This window comes from Wasmannia auropunctata, unplaced genomic scaffold, assembly GCF_000956235.1.
Source record: "Wasmannia auropunctata unplaced genomic scaffold, wasmannia.A_1.0 LD336083.1, whole genome shotgun sequence".
NCBI classification, from domain to species: Eukaryota; Metazoa; Arthropoda; class Insecta; order Hymenoptera; family Formicidae; genus Wasmannia; species Wasmannia auropunctata.
This window is the reverse complement of record NW_012026807.1, coordinates 1,670,405-1,691,244: the sequence shown is the minus strand read 5'-3', so window position 1 is coordinate 1,691,244 and position 20,840 is coordinate 1,670,405. Positions and strand designations below refer to the sequence as shown.

General features: G+C 36.9%; 5 protein-coding genes across 9 annotated transcripts; 2 read left to right on the top strand and 3 right to left on the bottom strand.

The window, feature by feature from the left end:
* Positions 1-139: 139 nt before the first annotated feature.
* Positions 140-2,393, bottom strand: LOC105448646 (transmembrane protein 50A). 3 transcript variants are annotated; one of them, XM_011687339.1, is made up of 5 exons: positions 2,174-2,393; positions 1,800-1,906; positions 1,444-1,604; positions 1,020-1,141; positions 140-238 (listed from the first exon to the last, which is right to left on the bottom strand). In XM_011687339.1, the coding sequence occupies exons 1-4, from the start codon at positions 2,270-2,272 to the stop codon at positions 1,035-1,037; spliced, it is 474 nt and encodes a 157-aa protein (XP_011685641.1). In that variant the 5' UTR covers positions 2,273-2,393; the 3' UTR covers positions 140-238; positions 1,020-1,034. The 3 variants fall into 3 exon arrangements, 2 of the variants coding, with proteins under 2 accessions (XP_011685641.1, XP_011685640.1); XR_974266.1 differs by lacking the exon at positions 140-238 and adding an exon at positions 357-600 and having other exon boundaries at positions 727-1,141; positions 2,174-2,392; XM_011687338.1 differs by lacking the exon at positions 140-238 and having other exon boundaries at positions 357-1,141; positions 2,174-2,392.
* Positions 2,394-3,151: 758 nt separating this feature from the next.
* Positions 3,152-6,123, top strand: LOC105448647 (programmed cell death protein 2-like). Its single transcript, XM_011687340.1, has 4 exons — positions 3,152-3,677; positions 4,292-4,706; positions 5,666-5,768; positions 5,937-6,123. Exons 1-4 carry the CDS (start codon positions 3,314-3,316, stop codon positions 6,120-6,122), a joined length of 1,068 nt encoding a protein of 355 aa, XP_011685642.1. The 5' UTR covers positions 3,152-3,313; the 3' UTR covers position 6,123.
* LOC105448648 lies at positions 6,116-14,402 on the bottom strand. 2 transcript variants are annotated; one of them, XM_011687341.1, is made up of 6 exons: positions 14,114-14,402; positions 13,098-13,408; positions 8,595-12,408; positions 8,098-8,305; positions 7,653-7,867; positions 6,116-7,484 (listed from the first exon to the last, which is right to left on the bottom strand). In XM_011687341.1, the coding sequence occupies exons 3-6, from the start codon at positions 12,355-12,357 to the stop codon at positions 7,117-7,119; spliced, it is 4,554 nt and encodes a 1,517-aa protein (XP_011685643.1). In that variant the 5' UTR covers positions 12,358-12,408; positions 13,098-13,408; positions 14,114-14,402; the 3' UTR covers positions 6,116-7,116. The 2 variants fall into 2 exon arrangements, with proteins under 2 accessions (XP_011685643.1, XP_011685644.1); XM_011687342.1 differs by lacking the exon at positions 14,114-14,402 and adding an exon at positions 13,915-14,039.
* A 2,081-nt stretch (positions 14,403-16,483) lies between these two features.
* On the top strand, positions 16,484-18,720 carry LOC105448644 (stromal cell-derived factor 2). Of its 2 annotated transcripts, none has more exons than XM_011687335.1 (4): positions 16,484-16,659; positions 16,996-17,191; positions 17,273-17,497; positions 17,580-18,720. In XM_011687335.1, the coding sequence occupies exons 1-4, from the start codon at positions 16,581-16,583 to the stop codon at positions 17,746-17,748; spliced, it is 669 nt and encodes a 222-aa protein (XP_011685637.1). In that variant the 5' UTR covers positions 16,484-16,580; the 3' UTR covers positions 17,749-18,720. The 2 variants fall into 2 exon arrangements, with proteins under 2 accessions (XP_011685637.1, XP_011685638.1); XM_011687336.1 differs by having other exon boundaries at positions 16,497-16,601.
* Positions 18,654-20,225, bottom strand: LOC105448645 (probable palmitoyltransferase ZDHHC16). Its single transcript, XM_011687337.1, has 2 exons — positions 20,008-20,225; positions 18,654-19,836 (listed from the first exon to the last, which is right to left on the bottom strand). The coding sequence occupies exon 2, from the start codon at positions 19,679-19,681 to the stop codon at positions 18,758-18,760; it is 924 nt and encodes a 307-aa protein (XP_011685639.1). The 5' UTR covers positions 19,682-19,836; positions 20,008-20,225; the 3' UTR covers positions 18,654-18,757.
* Between the last annotated feature and the right edge of the window lie 615 nt (positions 20,226-20,840).

Below are 20,840 nucleotides of genomic sequence, written 5' to 3'. Positions count from 1 at the left end.
ACCGAAAAGTTGTAATTCAATCAGCAGGATTGTCTAAAGCAAAATTTTTCATTATACCCTTAATCTAATGTTTCTTTCGATGTGTTATCAATGATGAAAAAAATTAATCTGTTCGTAAACAGATTATTGTAAATATACTTGAAAAGTCAATTGGAATTTAATTAAAATCATCCTGTATACATTCTTGGCTCTGCGAATTTATATGAACAAGCCTTAAGATGTATCCAAATGATCTGATCTGTAAAAAAAAAAAAGAAACATGTAACGAGCTAAGCGAACCAATCGTACGCATCGAAGGATTCACTTTTTGACGAAATTAAGTCTCCCTTAATAAATAAATGTTTAAAAACTATACCTTTTCTTGGAACATAGTTCATTTATTTAACTTCGATATCAGACACTTGTGATTATCTTTCTTGTAAAAGTATCAAATATAAGATACCAACGAAACGAGATGAGAAAGGTGTATAAATATGGGATTTTTTTTTTTTGATGGCGCACAGATCGAAAAAGTTTACCGATGCGATTTAAAATTATTAGCGTAGCGTAAGTAGTGTATAATTCTATCACACAAAAAAGATCGATAATCTAAGGCCTGTTCTTTATAGCTGAACTGGCTGCACTAGTTCAGAATTTAGCTTTCTTCTTCCAATGTAGAAAGAGAAAGACAAACTGTGAACTAGTGCAGCAGTTCAGCTACGAAGAACAGGCCTCTAATCTCCTTACCTTTACAGTAAAATCTCATATATGTATACATATATAGCATATTTGTAACGTGTAATCGCTATCTGTCTTTTCCACGCGATTCCGCGGTGGATATAAATAAGAATTGCCGCGTGTACACGGAAACGTTTACAATAAGAATAATTTACTGCGAATTAATTGGATTTCACGCTCGAAGCGGTACAAGGTATGTTGATGTTACGAGGTCTCCCCTCCCCCGCTCCCCCGCCCCCCCATCAGCCGAGCTTCACCTGGTGCTCTTGATTTGACTATGCGGTAATAAAAATATTCTTCACCATGGTACGCATCCATTAACCCCATTGATCCTCAGATCGACCGAATTTATACGTGAGCGAGCCCAGGAAAATAAACACATTCTGCAAGAACAATCCTACACCCGGCCAATGATGTGGTGCGCCTGTAAAAAGATATTAAATACAATAAATATTGAAGATAAAATATGATAAATATAATAGGACAAATTTAATCTTTATGATTCTGTCTTATATATAAAGCACCCTCAATTTATTGCATTTTCTTGGAAAAGGTGGTAATAAAAGTCAAAGTGAAACTAAAATATTAAAATTATAAAAATAAATATCATTTTTCAATAAAACTTTTTTTTTTGTAATTTATTTTGCGTTTAATGTAAAATATCTACGTCAATCTGTGTGAACGCCTTATATTTATGGCTACATATGTATTGCATTATAAGTATACCTTCTGCTACAAAGTTGGCAAACAAGATCCAACAGGCTGCTATTACCGCTGCAAATCCCATAACGAAGCCGATAAACAGCCAGCTCCGAGCACCTCTTGCTCCTAAACAACCGCCATTGTAAGCTTCTCCCCTTATCTGCGCGTTTGTCACTGAATTGACCCTGTAAAAAAAAAAATCAAAATTTTCAAATCAATACAGTAGCACTGTGTCGCAATAAGGGATTTTACTGCGGGATGTATTCTGATTACGATTCTATCGCAACTATATCGCAACTATATATCTATATTGATATCTATATATGTATGTATGTATGTGTATATATATATATATTGATAGTGTTATCAGTGTTACTCACATGAAGAGAGATATGGTACCGAACACTCCGCAAACGTGGTACGCGTTTGACATTTCACTCGGGTATTTCGCATGCGCGTCTATTATAAACCACCATCCTACGAAAAACTGAAACATAAGATAAGACCTTCTGTGAGGGACGGAAAATTAATGTGAGATACGCGAATCGCTGAAAGGCGCGCGATCCTCGTGCAAGATAAATATCTGCGGTGTCGTCGGAACGACTATATAACGCTTCGACATTTTCGACGGAGAGGACGGATGAGAGAGTTGCTAGAGACCGGCTGTGACCTGATCGATAACGCGCCCGTTAGACGGTAGACGCGTCTGTTTAGCAGACAAAACGGCGCGGGTGAAAACCCGTGGGATTTTTACCAGGGTGCCCGCGAGCATCGAGACGAGCGCGTTCCTCTTCTCGCCGCCCTCGAACCAGACGCAGGACGGCACCTGCATGTTCTCGAAACAGGACGTCATCCTCGTCAGCGGCGGCTCTCGGAGAAAAACCCAGGAATTCCGCGGACTGTTCGCGGTAATCGCGGTTCGACAGCTAACCTTACAAACGATATGACAGATATCAACATACACACGCAATAGCCGAGATGCGTAGATGGCGGTGCCGAAGTTCGACGGCAGCAGGGCTGCGTTCAGAAATTCACGGTGTAACATGTCATCCTTGTTGTTCACCGAAAGTTAAACAAGGATAAAACGACATCTAGATACGCCTAGGCGAAGTTTCTGAACGCGCAGCCCAGCGCTAAGGAATCGCTGCGCCTTTCCATTAGCCAATGAGAATGCAAGTAAATTATAAATAATATAAATATCTATACTATTTCTACGATTTTTACCGAAATAATTAAAAGAATTAAATTAAACTTTCTATTCTTGGTAATTATTTAGTTTAGCCCTTCTCACCTCCGATTTTGATGAGAATAGATTTATTCGACGCGTTTTTGCATTTTATTATCTTTAGAAAAAAAATTACCAAAAAAAAGAATAAATCAAACTGAGTTAATCTACATTGGTAAAAATAAATAAAACACGACTTCAAGAATATTGGCTCAAAATTTCTATTAATTTCTATATAATCTGTCATTTCTGATCCGATTAATATATCTTATCCGATATCACATTTTCACATTTTCCATATTAAACAACAAAGAATTTGTAATTCTAAATATAGTATATAGGTATTATTTTAGATGAGTTGACTTACGATCATTAAATTAATTAATTTCATTTCATTGAAATCGCGCTAACGATATACATATATGTATGTGACATATGTGTATGTATGCCTTGTGCGGGCCATTGTAAACACGACGTTTTGCCGCGCTCATGCAAACGGCAAATAAAGTGTATACACAGAGGACGGAGCACGTGCGTTCAGTTTGACGTTTCGCGGAAGGCGCATCTTCTCGTATTTTTTCCAGCCTGACGTGTCACACATTTTGCGATCCGTTGGTGCAGTGCGATTTCACTCGTCCTCCCGTCGTCGTCCCGGCGACGATCTCTGGCATGGCAGTCGATCTGGGATTCGTGGAGAAATGCGAGCCCTGGCGGCTCGAGAGCAGATTCTTCCCCAGCAAAGCAGGCGGCAGGCCGGCCTGGCTCGACCTGAAAAACATTCCCGGGAAGGGCGATCTGGAGTGCGAGTACTGCGGCGATCCCTGCGTGTTCCTCTGTCAGATCTACGCGCCGTACGAGGAGGACGTCGATGCGTTTCACAGGACTGTTTACATCTTCGTGTGCAAGAACACGGATTGCTGCAGGCCGAATCAGAACGGGAACCTGAAGGTCTTCCGCTCGCAGCTGGGTAGGATAAACGACTTTTATCTGGCCGAACCGCCCGTGGAGCAGAAGGACTGGGGAACTGATATTGGTATTTGCGATTTGTGAATTATACTTATATATTTTTTTCAGCGGCAACTAATAAGGGTATATGGTAGAACTCCGTTTGTCCACGCTCCACTCACGTTTGTACTCCAAATATAGAAACTTACAGCTGAGCTCCAAATATAGAAACTTATATAGCTCTAAACTCGATGAGCTTTTATTATCCGAATCGTTTGGATAATAACAGCTCGATGTGCCCGATTTCAATTTCTTGAACGTCAGTTCCTATTATATTGAAATTGAATGATAAGAGAGCCTCTATTATTCAGAATCATTCGGTTTGGATAAACGATGACCAAAATAAAAGTTCTACTACTGTAACATTAATTATAGATAAATGACTTTCCACTAAACGGAAATAGATTGAAATCTCAAATCATGGATTATAAAATGAATTGAAATAGATATTGGCCTTTGTGGAAAAAAATCCCTCGTAATTAAATTGTATTGTTCTATAAAGGCCTTCCACTTTTATAAAGCATTTCTATAAAGGCCAATCCATTTCAATCCATTTCAATTAAAAAGATATATATTTTACCCCATTTTCGTTTACTGGGTTTGTAATAAAAATCTACAGGTAACGATTCGTTGCTTTCGCAGACGTGTCGCGGTGGGCGAAAACGTGCCGCGTGTGCGGGATTTTGGCACCTAATCACTGCGGCAGATGTAAAGTCGTCAATTATTGCTGCCGCGTGCATCAAGTGTACGACTGGAAGAATGGACACAAAAACGCGTGCGGCACCGAGGCGACGAACGGCAACGGTTTCCTGTTTCCCGAATACGAGATCGTGATCGAGAGGGACGACACCGCGACGGAAAGGGTCGAGCGGAACGATCCCAGCGGCGAGCAGACGGAAATGGAGAAGTACAATGCGATGATACAGGACGGCAAAGCTGGAACGTTTCAGAACGAAGACGTCAACGACGACTTGCTGCAGATGGCTAATGACGAGAAGGACGAGACATTCGCAGAGTTTCGTACGAAAATAGACAGTTATCCAGATCAGATTCTGAGGTATCACAAGTGTCAATAACCAACAATAATTTGATGTTTTTTTTCTCTGTACTTCCCTTTTTCCATCTAGACATTTTACGGCCGGTTATTCAATTATATATTCTTACATTCAAAGAGATTGCAACAGTCAAACATATTCGACGCGTTGCTTTTAACTAAAATAAAAAAAACTAATGCAATTAGAAATTGTTAAAAATTGAAAAATGTAGTGCTAAAGCAACCTTAATACGCATAATAAAACACGTGATTATATTTTTCATTTATTACGCGTTATAGAATTTAATCTAAGAATGCTTCTTCTTTTTTTCTTTTTCGCCACAAAATTTCGATAAAGTTATACGCACATGTCATTTAAAAGTAGTATCGTGCAATTAGCAACTTTGCTTAACTATATAGTGCAGCATAGATTAGCGAATCAAAAATAAATGAGATATATTAACGATCAAAAGGCCTCGATTAAATAAATAAAATAAGCAAAAGAACTATGTAAAAATTGTTATAAATCTATTATGAAAATATTCCGAGTTTTATTCAATTTATATTCATTATTACAATTATATATTTGTTTATTATGATATAAATTGAAATAAAAATCGGATATTTATAAAATTTTATTGGAAAATATATTTCAACGTTTTAAATTAAATCAAAATTAGAATATATCGAAAAATATAGACGATGTTCTGATTTGTCTTTATTTTATTTTATAAAGAATTTTCCCAAGTTTGCAATGTCATTGGTATTGTACATAGATATAAATATCTCATATATCGATATTTAGCACGAAACTTTATCAAATACTTTGCGTTATAAACAAATCAATTTATAAAATTCCATGTGGTTTTTAGCGGTATTTTTTATCGCAATTTATATGCAGTTCAAAACAAGATTGCAGCAATTTCGATCCTTTGCAGAAGCATTAAACTAGTAACTACAGCCAATTTGTTTTTATTTTACAGATATGACAGAGGAAGGAAAGTTTTATATATCTCGTCACATAATCAGATAACGGATGTGCCAAAATGCCCGGAATGCGACGGCGATAGGCAGTTTGAATTTCAAGTATGTACAGTTTATTCGTATATAACTGGAATATAAAAATTTAGATCAAATTTTTATGCCAAATTCTGTAACATAAAATTTGAAAATTTTAGAAACTTTCTTAAAATCAATAAATTTTCTCTTAATAAAATGTCATACTTCTATCTAAATTAAAAATGTGATTTGCAGATAATGCCACAACTGTTAAATTTCCTCGACCTGAAAGACGTTATCAAGTGCTTGGATTGGGGAATATTGGCAGTTTTCACATGCAAACAATCTTGCATGCCTAAGAGTAAGTATATAAGAGAATATATATGGAAGCAAGACATTGTACAGGAGGAAAGTGAATCGAAAATAAATCAGAATACGTGAATATAGAAATTTTATTTGATATACATTAGAAATCTTTCAACTTCCTCTTATACCTTTATTTCAGTGTAAAAAACCGTATTGACGTGTTATTAAATGTCTATGATAAAGTTAATTTGTTTGTCGAGCAAACAGTAACTTGTTATAAAATGATGCAATGAACATTAATAAGTATGTAACGAAATATGATATCACAAAGTATAAAATATGAATATACAGTTTATACGAAATTCTCACATGTGTTATAAAAACATAACGCTGCTGAGGTAATTGTTCCCTGAAAGCACCATCTGCTTTAAGAATCACATTATATATTATAACAATGATAATGTGATATAAATTACAATAGAAAACTGACTTTACATAGTAATGCCCTCCATTTAACGATATTACAGTTCATATAAGTTGTAAAATAAAATCGCATACAGAGAAAATCGTGATATATTTCCCTCATTCGGGAAAATAGATATCTATTATATCAAAATGAAAGCTGCAGCTTAACACAATCCTAATCAATCAGTTTTTGCCTCAATATCAAATAGAAACACACGTAAATGCACATTACATAGAAAAAAATAAAATTATAAAGTAAAAAGTAATAAAGCTGTATGAAATGTATACACCGCATACATTTGGCCCTTCACTTTAAAGTTATGAATTGAATAATCCAAAATTTCACTTCGTTAAGGCGTTATTTTATCAAGATATGATTCTTGAAAAATATGTAATACTGCATCAAGATTATAATGCATACTGCAAGCATTATAAAAAGGTACAATAAGATATTATAAAATATAAAAGATACAAGATTGCAACTTTATCGCTGTGCATAAGATTATTTTCATTTAGCGACATTTGATTATTAATTCAAATTGAAAATAATTAATCTCTTAACAATTGCTCTTAAAAACTCTTTAAAAATATATGATTTTGCGTGACAAAATTCGTTCTTTGTTCGATAAAGTTGCAATAATGTTACGTAATAAGCTTTTTATTACTAATAAACTTTCGTCGCTGAAAAACTTTCATTACAATAGTGTTTAAAGCGTTTAAGCGTTGAAATCGACACAGCCTTCGTTAAATTGTGCGAGAGATCGAACGGATCTTGCACGCACATAGATGAATCAACGCGAAAATATTCCGGCTTCTTGATCTTCAACTGTTCAACGTAACGTGCCATGGAATCAGGCAAAGTTGATACTTCGGCAAAAGCCGTCTTCTGGCATACCTTGCCCAATAACGGACACACGACGAAATGCATGTAATCGAAATTTCCGTAAAATTCGAAGAATCCTAACAACAGTTCGTGTATCGGATGTTCCAGTTCCTTGATAAAAATAGTATCACTGACTCCAACTTCCCAACCTAAAGTATAACAAGGTAAATATTATACCTACTCTAAAACATGAATTTATGTAAATTACAATTTACTATTATGGGCAAAATATGGGCAAAATGAGATCTTTCCCAATTACAGGGTTCCACCAATTACACGACGTAGCATTATTTTTATACAAATCTCTATACACTTACCAGAAACGATTTTCGACTGTTTGTGGTTTTGGATTAAGGTAGCAATACTCGGTATTTTTTTTAATTTGACTTGCAAATAAAAGATGACCAGCCAGACAAGGGCGTAATTCGATATTCCGTGAATTCCGACAGTACCGGTCAAACCTCCCAGCAAGAGCCACTTCCTCAGGAACAGTATCAACTTTTGACACGGCGGATACGCGATGTTGAAAGACCTAAATTTAACAGGTATTTCCCAGTTTACAGAAGTGGATTAAAAAATATTTTTTAATTGAAATGGATTGAAATTTTCCAAAACATAGATTAAAATGGATTGGCCTTTATAGAAATGCATTTATCTCCACGAAGACCAATCCATGATTTGAAATTTCAATCCATTTCCGTTTAGTGGATTATGAAGCATGCTTCATGAAACTTCTTAGAGATACACAGCAACACTTCATACCTAATAAACTTGGAATTTTCTACCGACAGGCCACTCGTGAACGAGATATCGCACTGCAGCCCCGTTGACCTGTGTTTCACCTTTATTATAGGCGTTCTGCTCTTGGCCAAAGTCAATTCTATATCCCAATTCTCATGGTCGGTACGTAGACAATCTTGAATCTGCTTGCTTCTTCTCTTAATCGATTCAGGCCCGGTATACCCGTCACCTAATACAAAAAAATTTTCTTTTATAAGTTTCATATCACAATTTTTCTTGTACAAATAACAAATTTGTTATAAACTTGTATTTTAGAGCGATTTATACGAAAGTGATTAAGCGTTTAAAAATATTAACATTTGTTTAGAAGCTCATTATTTTAGATATAATTTTGCTAATATAAAAATTTGTTACATCTATTCTCTCTTATTACTTTATTACTCTTATTATTGGAAATTCTTTAAAATATTTAGTTCGATTTCACACGATATGTAAATACCAGAGACAAATATATTTACCGAAATTAAGATATACGTCAATGTCGCTGTTTGTCGATGCTAAGCCAGTGACTCTTGAACCAAACATGTATACTTTTACAGGTAGCCGATGTGTTTTGAAGATGCGCTTTAAATCATCCATGAATCGGGTCACTTTCGGATCGTTTGATGCGTCGTTGGACAGTTTGAACAGATTAGCAGCAATTCCGTTGACGTCTCTCAACAACTTTTGCAGAGGCTGCGGCAGCGGCGTGATTGCGAAATCGTTATTTTGCCTCAGATACAGATGCATCCGTTGCTGACAGTGGTTTTCATAACTTTTACGGACGTCTTTGGAATTACTTTCATTTTTGTACCATAAAGTGGCGCATGTCAAGCAGAAATCGAACATCGAGTTGGACTTGGTCGTCAGGACTGCACGATGCGCGGCATTGAGATGCTCCATAAATTGTATCTTCATTTTGAACCTCATGCTGCAGTCGACGCAAGTGAAATACTGAATACTGTACCACAAGTTTTCGAAATTTTTCAATACGCTTTCCACCTGACCGAGCAATCGTTGACGATTTTTCTTGTGCGCGGAACAATCCGTATGATTCTTGTAATCCACGTTAGATCTTCCCAATATGTGCGTATTGCAAGCAAAACACATGGCATATTGGTAATACGCGGGTTTGATTAAATCCAACAACAATTCGAACTCTTCCTTGTCATTATACAATTTTACAAATTTTGTAACGTGTTCCTTAGAATTTATATGCTCATATATTGCTTGCACATCGCATAACAGAGAATCGTTACATATAAGACAGAGCATTTTGTCAAGATTTTGCGGATGGATAAACCGTAGATTCAATTTAATCTCCTTCAACTTCCTTTCATTGCAGGTAAACATGATTTCCTCGAAGTCAAGAAATTCTTTCTCGTAACTTTTGTTATAACGTTCCAGAGCGCTCCCCTTATTGAAATCCACATGCGTGCCCTGAGTCGGTATAAATTTTTTTATTAATGCATCAATTTCCATGAATACATCGAGCGACATGAAAAAGCCAGAATTGTTTTCCTCATTTTGACGCGATCCACCATTTTTGCTACTGGCAGTAGCAACTTCAGCTTTCAAATTGAGATCGCGATGTTGTCCTGTATTTACTTGCATTTCATCGTCCTTACGTTTCTTCAATGATGCGTTATCAATTGATGCATCCTTCCTGGAAACTGGAGACTTTACTTCACGTTCACTTTCGTTCACGTTAAGCTCGCCTGACGCAGATACATTGTGTACATAATTATATGTGTGAAAAATATTTTTATACTGCCGCAAATGTGTTAATGTACATAAATGGATAATTGCGTCGTGGATCTCGTAGAATCTAAGTCGACAATCAAAGCAAATGTAAGTAAACTTCTTCTCTTTCTCACGCAGAGTTGTATAATGATTTTTAACGTACATCACAGGTTGCTCCTGAATTCGAACGGTTCCGCCATTATTCTCAAAAGAGATTAGACTCAGGAATTCGAGTGGCTCCAAGTAAATTTGAAAGTTTTCACAACTATCGTCATACTCCCGTCTCTTAATGTCAATTAATAGTTTAATATTTTCCTTGTGCTCGCACTTCGAAAAGTGAAGTTCCAACGACAATATGCCATGTATTATCTCATTGCAGAACGAGCATTTGAACAGAGGATAACAAATCCCAGTGACGTTGAGATTTTTAATCTCAGGTGACCAATCGTGAATGAACCTCATCGAAGTTACCATGTTACTTTTGTGCACTGTTACTTCGTGATTTATTATATCCTTCTCCTCGATCATCTTATTGCATTGATCGCAAGTATACTTTGCCGCGTCTGTGTCTGCGTATTCTGGCCATACCGTTCCATCGAACTTCTTACTATTTAACTGTAACGCCGTAACAATATTCTTTTTCCCTTCTAACTTTATAATGTGCGACACCGGATCGGAAACGTTTAACATAGACGCAACATAATTGTGTACCGATTCTCGCATATGATTTCTCACAGTAGTTTTATAGACGAACATATCGCATAAACAGCAAAAAGCTGTCTCAACATATTTATAAGTTTGCAGAATATTGATACTATTTTTGTTGCAAGACTTTGAGGAAACTGTACTCTTCTTTTCTGCTGTAAAGCTACTTGGAAGGTTTCTGATTGAATTATTTTCATCTGATAACACATCGACAGAAGCATTTTCAATTTTTTTGTTATTTGAATTTCGTTGTTTATTTGCAGGCTTTTCTAGTCCATTATTTCCATCTGGTAAAGCATCGACAGGAACATTTTCAATTGTATTGTTATTTGAATTTCGTTGTTTATCTGCAGGCTTTTCTAGTCCATTATTTCCATCTGGTAAAGCATCGACAGGAATATTTTGATTCTCGTTGATGTGAATTTTGTTATTTCGTTGTTTATCTGCAGGCTTTTCTAGTCCATTATTTCCAACTGGTAAAGCATCGACAGGAATATTTTCATTGTCGTTGATGTGAATTTTGTTATTTCGTTGTTTATCTGTAGGCTTTTCTAGTCCATTATTATTAATATTAGTGTTTATGAATTTTGTATTACAATTGAGCATGCGCATGTGCTTCTTCCCGAGTGAATGCTCATAAAAATGGTCCAAAGAAGGTAGAGAACATCGGCAAGGCACGCAAAAGTAATCCTGCAGTTTATCCTGCATTATTATTTCGTGATTTAATAGATCCGTACAATTCGACGATTCGGTGGACCTGTCCAAAAAATCCGGTGTTTGTGCGCCGCTATTTCGATGACCTTCTTGCAAATGACGATCCACGTCGGTCAAGCTGTACAACATACATTTGCACACATGACAGTACCATGGTCCATATCGTATTGCATGTTGCATCAAGAAATGTTTCGACATTTCAGCTTCCTGTATCAGTGCATAAGGCACATCTGCAATAGTTTCATTTACCGTCTGCGTAGAATCGTTACAAGACTTCAAAGGAATTGTACTTTTCTCTTCTGCTGTAAAGTTGCTTGGAAGATCTCGATTTAAATCATTTCCATCTGGTGAAACGTCGACAGGAACATTTTGATTGGCAATTGTATTGTTATTTGAATTTCGTTGTTTATCCGCAGGCTTTTTTAGTCCATTAATGTTAAAATTTGCGAAGGAATCTTTCGTTAATTTCTCACGGATTGTCTGTATTTCAGCAGAAAGATTCGATTTGGTTTTATTTTTATTGTCAATTGTATTTTTATTTAAATTTTGTTGTTTACCTGCAGACTTTTCTAGCTTGTTAGTATTAGTATTTACGAAGAAATCTTTCGTAAATTTCTCACGGATTGGCTGTGTATCAGAAAGATTCGATTCGGTTGTACGTTTCGTTGAGTTTTCTACAGGGGAGTTATTTTTTTCGTTATTTGTATTATTGTCGTCTGAGCTTTGCTGCTCACTTGAATGTTCTGACATATTTAAATGTTTTTGGTGATTTTCCTCGTTAAAATGATGAGAGTAACACTCTAAAGGAATTGGAACTTGGCAATGTACGCAAAAGTAATCTAGCTCTATATCTAAGTCCCTTATTATAATACCGTGTCTTAATAACTTTTTACATTTTTTATTTGTCAATTTGACAGATTTCTGCAAAAATTGACATATTAGAGTGCTGCTGAGCGGGTGAGGGCCCTCCAAGTGACACTGTGCCTCTGTTCGATTTTGTAATGTAACCTTGCAACGATAACAATACCACTGTCCATTGTAACACGTTATACCTTCCGTGAGAAAACGTTTGTAACTCATTTTAACAAGTTTTTTATGCTGTCTGTTCTTTCATGCGTAACAAAAAAATATCTGTAATAAAATAATAAAAGTATATGTAATATTTTAGAACAATCTGAGACTTTTTAAGCTAAACTAGTGTAAGCGTCTTTTGTCTTTTTTGCAAACAAAGCAGGGAGACAAAAGCAAATATTTATGTTTATCTGAATCTAAAAAAATCTTTTATTTATATTTCAAGAACGCGTAGCGGTCACACACGCGAGACAAAGGAAGGAAGCGAGACAAAGGAAGGAGCTCAATTAAGTGATTTGGAAAAGTCATTAGCGAAAAGCGATTGACTGCGATGCGGCGAGAAAGAATGAGTGTGTTTCGAAGAATCGGCTAGATAATTGGACGTAATAACTATTATTTACATTTTTACGCAACAGTGTAAACATAACCAATGAATCTATTTTTTTTTTACCACCTCAAATAGCTTCGCACAAATTGAATTGGCATATTGAAATATATTGAAATAAATATATTAATCTGTGATCTATAAATGAGTGATTACAGTAACGGAAAGAGCTTACACTAGTTTGATCTAAATCTAGGCTCGTGATTAGGTTAAATTCTACTTGACTTATCCCGTACTGCTAACATCTTCACGGCTTTTAACTCGATAACGCTCAGGACGACGTTGAGGATAAATGTATAACTTTATCAATTTCGAAATTTAATTTCCAAAAAAATATCCGGCAAATGAAAATTAATTAACATACCTGAACTTCAGACGTTTCGGGCGATCACACGCAGTAAGTACGTTCGCGTGCGACACGAATAAGTATTATGAATAAGCTGGAAAAGCCTGGATGTCTTCTTTTTCCTTGGTAATTCCCCGCTGACGCCTTCAGCAAAGGACAATCCGGTCAATGACGAGCTGGAATTGCATCACGGAATGCATTTTCCTGCATCGCAACGTTATCAATGATTGCCGATGGTCTGCCAGTTGATAATCCAGTCGACTTTCGAGCGAAGAATTAAAGGCGGGGAAGAATGCGCTCGACGCTCGGGATTCCCCGTCAGCGGATCACTGCGTATGATAAGGCAATGGATGCTTTAGGATGCTTTAGGGCCATGGCACACGGAAAAACTTAAAGCCCGTATCAGACTGCCGATTTCTGCAAGCTGACCTGATTGTCAATTCTGGAAAGTCGATTGTGTATCCTTGGAATAAGGTGAAAATTACAAAAGTGAGCAAATTCAATGAGATATTTTTAATTACATTGGCCAACATCTAGTAGTAAATTTGCTCATTTTTATCATTTTCACTTCGTTTAAAAATACACAATCGACCCCTCCCCCCTCCCCCCTCTGCAGACTGCCAATTCATATGATGCTCTCCATTTAGTGATATAATTAAGTCGACACAAGCATCACTTTGTCTTTTTTTTTTTCCAGTGACAACAATGTTAAAATGAGCTTGTCGTGTCAAACTATTTGATCGTTAAGTGGAAAGCACACACAGTGGGCCAATCACAATAAAATGAATCAAATTTTTTTTTGTATATACAACAGTCGAGCATGATTGCTTCTTACTTTTGAATTTAATATAAATTATACATTCGATTGCTGCTTAAAACCGCGATTAGTGAGCGATCACAGTACTGCATGCATTTATTGATATCGAAATTCTAATCTCCTGTCAAATCTCATTGCGGTGACGCACCATTCGTACCTATACACTTCCTCGCGTGTCCCTTGGAATTGTTTAGAAATTCTGGAATTCCGTACATACCTTAACCTTCCCAGCCACGTCGATCCCACGTCGAGAGCCTCGTGCGATAAATTTAGGAACGCAGTTCTCGGCAGTCGGCAGCACTTGGCGCAATCATCTGTGCCGTGCGTGCGGAAGTGACAGCGACAGGCAGAACCGGTGCGTCTCCGTGCCAACTGTTTTGCTACGTGTCATGTGTCCGTAAATCTGACTCTCCGCGCCGCACCAGGAACTGCGACGAGAAGAGCGTGGCTTTGTTCTACCCGTGCTCCTCCTTCTCGCACCCCCCCCGGTCGCCTCGTGCGCGCCCAAAGGTAGTTGTGCAGCAAATCTCGGCGATTTTGAATCGAGAGACCGTTCTGGAAAGCTCTCGTCGCGCGAACGGGGAGTTCGCGAATCGGTTGACAATCGCACTGAAACATATGCGCGGCGAGTACGGTCGCACCGCGATTGTTGTCGCGTCGATCGAGAGTCGAGACCGGCCCCGTTGATGTTTCCGTCGAATTGTCGACACACGTCGATCGCTCTGGCACTTAAAAAACTTAACGCGCTCCTCTTTTCAGCGATTCGACGCTAATTTAATTCATGGTGTATTTTATTCATGTTTTTTTCCCACCATGATTCAATTTATTTATTAAAAACGTACAATCCGTTGTACGTTTTTTTTTTTTTCAATAATGCACATTAGATATTTGAAAAATGAATGAATACTCTCGTCTTAATGTAATTAATGACAAACCGCGCAATTGTCTTAATGCAATCGTGTTGATTTGCAGCTGTAAAGTATGCGGCAGTTAAAGGGGAAAACGAAAGAAACGAATAAACAGAAGAAGGAGCGGAAAAAGGAGTTTCTCGAGAACAAGCAGAGAGTGTTCACGGTTGTGTTACCCACCGTAGCTGCGATATTTGTGATAATAGCGGCGTACGTTTATGCTAAAACCCGTCCAAAGCTCCTTGAGTACTAATAAGCGACGATGTCATCCACATAGCAGATCAGATGACCGAGAGAGCTGTATTTCGACAATTTCTATATATTCCATCGTTGCGTTCTCTGCACATGGGATGTACGAGAGTTTTTCTAAAAGGAGTGGCACCATTCCACCGCTCTCCCCCAGGGGCACACTTGGTACCTAAGTCGTGTACTGGAAACAATTAGATGCCGTTTTTTGCAAAATGTCCGTATATTGTTTAATTTGATAAGAGGATATTTTTCAAGCTAAGAATTATCTAATATATTAAGATGCATAATTATCGGATGCAAAGTCGCTTAGCAGGAGGGGTCAATGTTTTTTACGAAAACACGCGGGAAGTTCATTAATAATTTATATTGCATTTCTAATAAACGATAAAATTTATTTACATCGACTAATATATACACATAAGTTTACCTTAATTCACGTCTTCCGCGATTCTTTTCTTTCGTGCACATGCTGTTATTCAATGCGTCGTTGAGAATCGTATAGAATTATACAAATACAGAATTTTGTTCGCGTAACATTCTGTCGTTTATATATATATATATATATATATATATATATATATATATTCTTTTTTGCTTTATATTAAACATCACATGCGAGAAGTCCATATCTGTAAGATGTAAGTTTTAATCGTTAAATCAAATTGGAAGATGTTAGCATGTAAAGCATTTGAATAATGAATATGGGTCCAATGCGGTATGAAAATATATTTGTTATGTATAAACAGTACGATGTACGTTTTATATCCTCCACATCTCTCTCCTTATCGGAATTGTTTCGTCCATCGATTTTCGTTGATATGATCAATTGTTAAATTTAGCCGCGTTTGAATTAAGTAAACTTGATTGTAAAATTTAACTTATACATTTCAAATATTTCATTATTCGAATTGAGAAGTGATTTAACGCTACTACAAAAATACACAAGAATTAATCCTTCGTCATTTAAATCTAAAAATAGTGTAAGTCATTAAAAGATAGCAGAAAAAGATGTATTATTTAAATTTTTAAAAATCTCATTTTATAATCTATGAATTGAAAATTAATATGAATATAATTTATATAATCTAATATAAATATAATTTCTGATATAAATTTCTAATATAAATATCAATTGTATCGAAGAATGTAGGAGATACATAACTTTAAGAAAAATATTTTTTACTACTATCTACAACTATAATATATATACTATATGTATATATATATATATATATATATATATATATATATAGATATATATTGAAAAAGTATACGGAAAAGACATTTAAGATTGTTGAAGGCTTCCTTTTACTCCTTGTTTTTTTCTCTTCTATCAAATATAAATATATACTGTCTCGTCTCGAGCTAAGGTAAACAAAGCAGAAGGACGAGCATCGCGCTGGTGTCGGGACGTGGACACGTGGATGACAACCAATGGGAAGCCAACACGTATTCAACGCCCCTATGTATTATCGCCGGTGACGGTTCTCGTTCGATTGCCGTGTTAGTTAATTACTGCCGATAGCAATGATCGTGATGGATTACACGGTGCGTCTGCTTTTATCAAGCTTCGCAATACTTTCGCTTCACATAAACTGCATTCAAGGTACGCTTTGCACTTATCTCGTACACGATTGCCAATAAACTGTCGAGTCGATGGGTTATGTTATCTCCATCGTCGTACATGTCATATGCGTTGCGCTTCCGCGTATCTTAATCAATTTCTTGCAACTTCCTGCTTTCATTCGCGTCAATTAATCATATTCGTTGTAATTAACGGTCACGAGCATTAATCGCATTATAGATATTTTGACATCTGATCCTTTGATATCTGACATGATAAATGGAGCTTATGAAGCACCATACATATATATAAAATCTTTTCTCTTTCTCTCTCCACATACTATAATGCCTCGAGCTTATGATATTTGTTATCTTGCAGCCAAAGGGACTCAGCATGTAACCTGCGGCTCTGTACTGAAGTTAATGAATGTAGACTACAATGTGAGATTACATTCCCACGAGGTGAAGTACGGCAGTGGCAGTGGGCAGCAGTCGGTAACGGGTACCACTGCCAAGGAAGACGGCAATTCCTACTGGCTCGTCAAAGCGGAGTCAGGAAAGCAGTGCCTGCGAGGGTGAGCTACGAGGCTTATATCGTGTATTAATTGCTACACTTTTATTTGAATAAAAGCGAATTATGACGATCTTCTCGATAGGAGACCGATTAGATGCGGCGACACTATCAGATTGGAGCACATCATGACGAAGAAGAATCTTCACTCGCATCTCGTTAGCTCACCCCTGACCGCAAAGCAGGAGGTCTCCGCCTACGGGGATCAGAACGGAGACGGCGATACCGGCGATAACTGGATACTGATATGCAACAATGATTTCTGGGAGAGAGATGATACAATTATGTTGAAGCACGTCGACACCGAAAAGTAAGTACAACCTTCTCTTTTTCAGTATACAAATAAAGGACGGTATTAGGTATGCAAATTATAATGTACCGTGCGTTTATAGATTCCTGGCTGTCAGTGGTAGAACTTACGGTACTCCAATCAGTGGTCAAAACGAAGTAGTAGGCGAATATTCTGCAAACAGTCCTCACACGCAGTGGTCGGTGATGGAAGGGCTGTTTATTCATCCCAATGACTTCAAGGCGCAGCATAATCAGCACACGGAATTATAAAGACAATTTTTATAACGGTAATTTTAGTCTCCACGGCATGTATGTGTGCGTTGCGGAGAATGCCTGAATAAATTAGGGAAAAGTGCATCATATTACCAAAAAAAGGATATAATTTAAATGTCATTAAATGACGTTCTTCTCTCGAGCTCAATTTAAGCAAACTGCGATTTCAAAATTTTCACGATATCAATGTCGTATTTTGTTTGAGAAAAACTTTACAGAATTAATTGCTTAAAGTTTGTGAAATTATAATTAGATTTCAGTTGTAATTGAAATTCAATATAATCCTCAGCCTCCTGCTGTCACATTTTGTGTTATCATTTAACACATTTTAAATTTTAATGCTGGTAATCATATAAATAAAATAAAATAATTGAATAAATTAAAATCATAGTTTACCAAATAATTTAGGAAGATAACTACATCAACTATCGAACATACATAAAAAGCAAACCGAACCGAATAAAACGTATATCCGAAAATGATCAATATGGGAACAAAATAAACACAGGCGCAATAATACTTTTTTTTATATAGAATATCTACCTGAAAGGTAGATATTCACTTATATTAACTTATAATAATTTAGCAACAAACGTTCTGAATCGAACCTTATATAAGAAACATGAGAATTAATTATTTACACGGTCTCTGGAAAATGATCTCATTATAACAATTATACTTCCGTGAACCTATTATACGATACTTCTACTAATCACGTATGAAAAGCGATATTCAAAAAGAGCTACTAGTTGTAATTGCAAAGGTCACAAACATTCGGAAAAAGGTTGTAACCCGTTAGAAAATGATACCTATCTACCTATAGACTATTAATATCCTAGAATATTTGGTAATTGTAAAATGCGCTGATATCTGTGTTCTCTATCTATGTATGAATGCGTATGTTGTACATATGACTGTATTTATTGCTACATAAGTACATAATAAAAGAAATGTATATGTTAAATCTAATCGAAGTTCGTTAATCGCTTAACAACTCGATTTAGCCTCACACTTCCTTCAATTCGTATTTACCGTTGATATCTCGCGTGCCTATGAGACCGTTGTACGGAAAGATGATATTCGACAGACCGTAGCTGCCAAAGATCTCCCGCAGATTCTGCCTGCCCGTCATGTTGACGTAACGTTGCTTGCCGGTCAGGCAACTGTGCAGCTTCCAGATACCGAGCACCAGGCAGATGCAGAGGATCGACATGAGCGTGTCGAACACCGTGACCAGAAGTATACTCGAGCTGTCCCTGGAGTGCAACAGCCTCGCCAGGGCGATGGGGAAGCAGAAGTTCAGGAATATATTGAAGTAATCCGCGTCGCTCCTCACTATGTGATTGATATTCTCGTACATGTACGGGCCCAGGACGCACAGGGAGTACAGGCACGTCAGCGAGGTGTAGAAGCAGAAGAGTATGAAGTTGCCCATGTTCTGGCGGAGCACGCAGGCACCCAGGAAGAAGCAGTGGTGGTCCATGAAGTGGAAGCACTTGCGGCAGTAGGCGCAGTGCTGCGTCGGCTTGCACATGTAGCTCCGGCACCTCTCGCAGTGCCAGAACTTGTAGGCAGTGTTGTGCGCCGGCGGCGGTGGCGGCGGCTGCGCGCCGCCGTCCGCGGGTTGCTGCTCGAACTGCTTGCGCTGCTGCTGCTGCTGATGATGATGATGATGATGGGTGGTGGTGACCACGCTGCATAGGTCACTCTGCATCTCCCTCATCCTCATCGGGCTCGACTTGGAGCTGATGCTGTACACGGAGTACCAGTTCAGGTACACCTGCATGCAGAGGAAGACGAAGACCGGCGAGACCTTCTCGTTGATGTAAATCGTAATCGCGATGACGAGTACGGTGCACGTCAGCGTCACCAGCGGACACAACTGTTTGACAATCTTCATGCATGTTCTTATGTGCTGAGGCTGATGCATTATACCTCCACTTGTAAAGCAATCTCTCTTTACATCTATATATAATGTACAAATCTAATTTTACGACGATTAATAAATTACGACGTGTAAATCCAATCTTCAGACATTCATTCGGGCACGAGTCTCTCCATTTTACAAAATTATTTGTAAACACTCTGGAAAAATAATAAATTTTTTAGACAAATTCCTGACCATACGATTCGTTATGTCAATTTCACAATAAAAGGAAATACATATTCTTCTTTGATACAAGATGCACAATTTAACGTTTATTAAAAATCGTAAATTATGTTATTATTTTTCAATATATAGAATCGTTCACCAACCTTAATTATAACCTCAAATTCATTCCCACATTTTTTCATCGGGTTGATTTAATTCAACAGGTCAAAGCTATCCTCGAAATAAATACGACTATCTGTAACGGCCAGTGGCCGTAAGGCCACAACTTCCTTGAAAATATTCTTATTTCTCGCAGCGCAACACTTAATGCCGATATTGCCATTCACTAGCACGTTTCACGTGTATGCCAACGTATGCTATATATATGCATGTCATTAAGAAACATATTGTTGGTAGATTACACATTAATAAAATATAAACATATCCATGCGTATATATTCATGTGAAAAAATGTCGTAATTTATTGTATTGGAAAAATCTCTCATTTCTGAATGATAAGATCACTCGCATTTCATCATAGGTATTGTTTAAATTAAACAATTACATTTTAGAAAATACATCGCAGAGAGAGGAATGGATAACTGACAAGGATTCAATCATAATCGAGAAGATATGTAACAGCTATATGCTATTTATTCTCACTATTAAAAAAAACATTTTTTTAATATATATTTTACAATATGCTTATGTATTGTAAACGAGCGTTACAAAAGGATAGACAGATCTATGCTGAAAATATGCGGTAAATCATGATTAAAAACAAGATAAGAAACCTAAACAATTAATCGTAAATCAATCTTAAGTGTAGCATAGTATTAAAAATTACTCGAGCGATATATATGTTTCCAACCTGAATAAATAAATATTCGAACAGTCAATCGAGGACATAATTTTACATGCACATTATTTGCGTTTGCCTAATCATAAATCAATTAAAATATGTACACAACAAAAGAATTCACTATTGCTTTGAGTT